At 45.5% G+C, this 6,584-nt stretch overlaps 1 protein-coding gene across 1 annotated transcript; it reads left to right on the forward strand.

Moving 5' to 3' along the window:
- The first annotated feature begins 1,816 nt into the window (after window positions 1-1,816).
- TMPRSS12 (transmembrane serine protease 12) lies at window positions 1,817-5,285 on the forward strand. The gene is made up of 3 exons (XM_009500391.2): window positions 1,817-2,138; window positions 3,047-3,189; window positions 4,252-5,285. Exons 1-3 carry the CDS (start codon window positions 1,817-1,819, stop codon window positions 4,486-4,488), a joined length of 702 nt encoding a protein of 233 aa, XP_009498686.2. The 3' UTR covers window positions 4,489-5,285.
- Window positions 5,286-6,584: the final 1,299 nt, after the last annotated feature.

A 6,584-nucleotide genomic window follows, 5' to 3' on the forward strand; every position in this document is an offset into this window, starting at 1 on the left:
CCCGCTGAAAACATCAAAAATCCCACAGCAAGTAATGCTGTAGATTAAAAAAAAAACCCCAAACCCCAAACCGAATTAAAAGCAAAGTCCTGAAACGCTGTGCGCGCACCAGAAGCTCTGCTCCCCAGTCTGAACGATACAAGCGAGACTGTTCTGTTTTGCAGAGTGTGGACAACGGCCGCTCGTAGACAGCCTCTCAGGGTCCCGCATCGTAGGGGGACGCGACACTCGAGCCGGAGCGTGGCCGTGGTCAGTTAGCCTCCAGATTCTCCAGGCTGGTGTACAATTCACACACGTGTGCGGTGGAGTTTTAGTTAATGAGAATTCAGTACTTACCGCTGGCCACTGCGTTACAGGAAGGAAGTATGTATTCATGCTAATACCTCTTTTTATTAAGTATGAGAACGGGGTAGATCAGCAAAGCATCACCTGTGATAAAGGGAAATCGATGGGACAGACGGACCGGGCTCTCATAGTGCAGAAACAATGTGTGGACCCAAAGCACGCGGCTCCTCTTTACTGGTACGGCCCGTAGCAGGGAGCAGTCGCGGCGCTAAGGACCGAAGACCGTCCCCTTTGTCACCTTCGCTGTCACGGCCGTGTGTGGTGGCGGCCGCCAGCCCAGCACAGGACGCAAAGTTACGTCTTTGTAACTCAGCATGAAGAAGTCTTGGATACGCGCTTCTGGCGTGGCCCAGAACGATCTCTGCTAATAGATAAAGGGTTGGTTGTTTTTGATCGAGGTGACATTTCTATTAGGTTGGGGGCTTCTTTCTTCATGGAGCTCTAATAGATTTTCTGATTAACAGATTTTTCTAAACTAGTAAAGCTCACTGCAAAAAGAAAATGTTACAATACTTAGATTAGAAACATCATAATTCTTTAGTTTTAACACTATTTCCATTTTTTCCTGTTTAACAGAACCAACAATTTGGCACTTCACTACATTCCTTTTTTTGGACAATATGGTAAAACCACTCCTTAGAACAGGCCTTTTAATTGTACTTACAGAATTCTCCTGCACTGCAGCTATCTGATTGCTGTTGTCTTTTCCGTAGTCTTCCGCATAGCTGCAAAATCTGCCCACTAGTTCAGGCAAGTTCGTATCGACTGTGTTGATATAACCATGACCTGAGGGAAACTAAACCGTAAAAACCTCTGAACTTTGGAATTTTATAGTTTATCAGGACTCTGCTAGATCAGCTCCTTGTTTCTTTAAATGCACTTTGACAAACACTGATTTAAAAGGCATTATATCACAAATAATTTAATTTTTATCTTAGTCTGGAGAATTTTGGAGGTTAACCTGAATTTTACAGCCTGCCCTTTGCTGCCCATCACAGGCCAAATTCAATTCTCACTTAATACCAGTGAAGATTTTTTTCAATACACGTGAATAGAAATTAGGTCTGAATGACTCCAGCCCTATTTCTAGATTTAACATTAAGCTGATATTCATTATTTGTAACTTCTAGTTCATGCATTTCCCAAATCTAACTGCAAGCACAGTCTTTGTAAGCATTGTGGGTGTAAGACTACTTCCTTTCTGCAAAATAAATCCATGTTTTTATCTTTTTCAAAAGAATATCTCCCGGGTGGCCCCTGCTGAGATGGGCTGGGAAGCAAAACCTGACTTTCAGCTTAAATCATTAATCTGAATTCACCTTAACAGCCGTAACAAGCATTAGGCAAGCGAGCGCTAGAACAGACGAAATGGTAATTAGCCAAATATGTTCCGGAAAATATTTACTACAGAATTTTTCAGTGTATGTTCCTAAAGGTGAATAAGCCAACAGTAAAACAACCGGTTACAACAATGCCGTCAAGAAACGTGTTTACTTTAATGTACCATGAATTCTCTCTTAGGGACCCATATTCCTGGAGAGCTGTTTTGGGCGTGCATAACCTTTGGAAACATGGCAAACACGCAGCAAAAAGAAACATCAGAAGCATCGCTGTGCACCCAGAATTCAACAGAGAAGCATTTGAGAATGATATTGCATTATTTGAACTTGACTCCGCGGTACGCTACAGTGACTACATTCAGCCCATCTGCTTACCCCCCGCAGCCCTCCACCCATACCCTGACAACGCGACAGAATGTTTTATCAGTGGTTGGGGACGTACGGCAGAAAAAGGTAAAAACTCCCTTGCGCTGCTGACCGCATTATAAGCTACATAACTAATGGTTATCTAAATTTATGGTGTAAACTTGGGGCTATCCTGTGCAGGGACAGGAGCTGGACTCGATGATCCCTGAGGGTCCCTTCCAGCTCCGGGCATTCTGTGATTCCCTGATACCGGGTTCCAGTCCCTCAAGCTCACTGAGAGAGAACTGAATGTGTTCGGGTTATTGTCTCATCACACGTTGTTAAATCCTTCTGCAACTGAATATCTGCTTTCAGTATTTTTTCCACTGAAAGCAGACTAGATCTACACAGACATAAACAAAGGTATACATTTTTTAGCCTTTTTTACAAGTATAATGTGAAAAAAGGAAAAGAAACTAGCCTGACTTTCAGATCCATGATACAGCTACTCAGTATTGTCTGCTATAAACAGCTTTTTTTCCTTGAAAAACAATTCTGATGCCGTACACTGTGAACTCAGGGGTCCCCGTGTATGTCACAAATGGCTGCACTCCCTCAAATTCTCTCTTTAATCACAATGAGCACAAACTTGGTCGGACATCAGCTGCTGGGGTGCATCTTTCTTGCGTGGAAATTTCAGGGACAGCTGGGGATCGCATGAGCTTGTTTGCTAAGTCCCCTCTGGCATTTTGAGCAAGGCTAGCGAGCAGTACTTTTATCATCCATGTTTCTTCAGTGTAAGAACTGCAAAGACTACATCAAATCCAAGTGTGCAAATCCTTAGCCCGCTTAAGTTTAAATCCATTCGAAGTAGGCACAGTCGATATTGCGTACGTGCCTGAACGCGTACAGAAACGTGCCTCAGCTAGTTAAATGGGGAAAAAAGAGCACAGTAAGAATTGTCACACACAACAGCAGGAATATTTTACCTTTCTATATGCTGTCTTCCATTAAAGGTAAAATTTCAGCCGAGTTAAAAGAAGCGCAAGTGGAAATCATTCCTTCTAGCATCTGTAACAGTTCCGATGCGTACGGAGGCCTGATTAACAACAACATGATTTGTGCTGGCTCTTGGGCGGGAGGCACCGATACCTGTCAGGTAAGAATGACCATTGTGCCTGACCTGCCACTACAGAAACCACAGAGGCAGAGTCCCGGGGCGTCACGATGAGCAGCATCTGTAGCGTAATTGATTAAAATGGCACGAGCGCTAAACAGAAAACACGTCAAACTGCAAAAGAAGCATCATGAATAGAGAGGTGAGATGGCGATTCCAGAGAAAAACCACATCTCAAAAACACACAGGCAAAGGACTCTACGGTACTCGGAAGACGACAAGAATAAGTTAAAGGAGAAAAACCGCAAACACGTTAGTATTTTGTATTTACACGACACAGGCCTCAAAGATGTCAATAAACGACACAACATTACACAAACACACCTAGGGGTGCGCACACACGTGCCACCGCACGCGTCGCCTGCGAAGCCCACAAGCATCTCACCCGGTTTTATGCTTATGAAAGAGAGCGGCGGGGTTGGAAAGCGATACGGTTCAGTGGTACGGCAAGATTTTTATTCCACCGCTGCCCCGTCAGCATCGCTTTCTCTGAAGAGAGCTCTCGGCTCCGAAGCGCTCGTATGCAAAAGCTGGGGCACCCGTTGTGGAGACATTTATAATTAAAACCCATAATGTATTCAGCAGTACTGTCTGACACGCTTCCTGCTTACTCAGCAGTTTTCTTTTAAGTAGGTGAGACAGCAAAGATCCGGGGCTGCGCAGTCGTCACTGCGCTGCTTGGTACTTACGCACCGTGCGGACGGTGGGTTCTCGCATTAACTGGCGAGTGAGGAAGTTCAGGGAGACAAGCCTTAGCCTGGAAAAGTGCAGAAGGAAAAGCAACACCAGAACTTTAGTTAAGGACACTGAAACCAACGCAGGCACGGTGTCCTAGTCCAGGCAGTCGCACCCGGCATCGCCGAATGTTACCTTTGTTTGCCCGCGTGCTACTACGTACTGTCTGTGTACGGCTGGTGTTATTAGTGTCCAGTTAACTTAGCTGATCTAAAGTTAAAAAGCCAGTGGGTGCATTACTGACTGAATTCTGCGTTGGCTCCTGGAAGGGAACATATGTTACTCTCTTTTTTTATCATTTATTTACAGGGAGACAGCGGTGGACCTTTAGCGTGCCATCACCCTCGTGCCAACAAATACTATCTCCTAGGGATTGCTAGTTTTGGAGTCGGCTGTGGCCAACCAAAGTTTCCCGGGGTCTACGTCCGTTTATCTCAGTACAGAAGATGGATAGAATCTGAACTTCTGCTGAGGAACGAGGCTGCGAATCCCGGGCGCGTCACACTTACCCTCCTCCTGGCTGCGATACGCGTAGTGCTTGCGTAGGCCTCCTACAGGGACGAACCATTGCGTCCTCGTCGGAGAGGTTTGTCTGCCTGCTAAAACCTGGAGAGCTAACGCCCGCTGCAGAATAAATCTACGAGCCAAAGGACACACACCTGGTCTTGAGAAGTCGTGTTTGCAGTTGTGTAATCTTTTTTGTTTTCTGCCTTTGCTGTCCACACTAACGGCAGAGGAGATTACAGCCTTGGCCCTAATAATGAAATCGAATATAGAAACGTTACCAACTGAAAATACTTTCTTCCTACCCCGTTCTTTGCTTTTCCAGCTTGTACTTAGCGAATTCTACCACCATTTCGCAGCTGGCAGAGACGCTCCCTCTGCTGGGCGAACACCAGCAGAGCACAAAATGCTGCTCCTTAGCGGTGGCTCAGGTTACGGAAAACTAACAGGGGAAAAAAAACCTGCAGAAGGATAGAAGGTATTCTCCACTAGTTAGTTTTAGCGATGACTGGAATTTATGCACACACAGCTTAGTGCTCTGCTGAAAGGACGCATCAGGTGGAAGATCTCTGGGCGCTGTTTCAGACTCGGTATTTATTCTTGGCCCGTGTACGAGACCGGTCCCCTGCAACGGGGGCACGTTTGGTCAGAACCCCCGCAGTACTACGTTCATTAAAAATAAATAAGGAGCATCAGAATTATATTTTGGCGACTTTATTTATCAAGGTCAAAATTTGCAACCATCTAATTGTTTCAACAAATATTTACAATTCATATAAAGCACGTACGTTTGTTTGGAAATAACCAGCAGAACAGCATTGGGTACTGCGTCTCTTACTCTCAGGATATAGATTTTACTCTCTTACAATCTAGATTTTGAAGTAAATCCAAAATAAGTACTTCATGATAAGTGACTATTTAAAGAGCAAACTCATGTTACTGTTTAATATTTCCATGATGAAAAATAAGCCGCTCTTTCCGAAAGACTATTTTAAGAGGATAAGAATTTACTAACGTTATGGCTGGCAGCACTACGCTTGCTTCACTTGCTGAACGCAGAAAGAATCGGCCACCATTTGTTTCTTACAGTCTTAACACTTGATAGCTTTTTTTGTTATTATTCCGTATTACAAAGGAAGGTAAAGGAACAACAGCACACAGCGAGGATCAAAATGCCATACGGAGGAGTTACCGAAGTAGTGGCAGCACTGGAGGTCAAACCCTCTGAGACAGATGCCGAGCGGCGCACACGCGCCCGACGGGAGAGCGCGGAAGGTCCAACTCTCTGAGGTGCTAAGCACGTTCCGAGGTGTTCGGTTTTCCTGAAATTCCGCTACCAGAAGCGGGAGGCACCCGACAGCTCCTCTGGAGCGGCTCCCTAACGTAACGCCGCTCTCCGCCTCGCTCGCCGCTTTGGGCCTGCTACAAAAGCGCGCTTCGACGTGACCGCGAACGCAAAGGCGCGCTCCCGTTCGGCCTAAGGGAAGCGCATCGTGGAGCACGTCCCTGACAACCGCAATCTGAGAAACTTCAGAAAAACCCCATTTTTTTGTAGCCTGCTAACAACGTGATTGTGGAATGCAGTCTTTCTCATACCATTTGCGAAGAGCTCTGCTTGCCAAGAAGTCCATTAATTCAGAAGTGAGTAAAATAAAACATACTGACTGACCATATGATAAGCATTACACAGCTAGGGAGTGAGTACACCTTTTAATTTCATTCGGATCTGAGCTAGCACAACACACACACGTAGCTCTAACACCTGTTTAATAGCATAGTCTATAGTGCAATTCCCGCTGACATAACTGGAAGCAGGATTCAATCCTAACTATGGAAAATAGTGTATTTATTATTCATGCAATGAGCACTGCATACACATTTTTCTATTTCACAGAACGGCTGGGGTCAGACGGGACCTCTGGAGGCCGCCTCGTCCGACCCCCTGCTCAAGCGGGGTCTCCTGGAGCAGGTTGCCCAGGACCCAGATGGCTTTTGGGTATCTCCAAGGATGGAGATTCCACACCCAAAAGAGTCCTGATCGTGTCAAACGTTTAATTTTCACCTGAAACAAATGTAAATCACACAAACTAGAATCTCTGACAGCAATCAGGTCTCATGTGCAGATACTACCAACGGTG

This window comes from Phalacrocorax carbo, chromosome 27, assembly GCF_963921805.1.
Source record: "Phalacrocorax carbo chromosome 27, bPhaCar2.1, whole genome shotgun sequence".
In the NCBI taxonomy this organism is placed as follows: domain Eukaryota; kingdom Metazoa; phylum Chordata; class Aves; order Suliformes; family Phalacrocoracidae; genus Phalacrocorax; species Phalacrocorax carbo.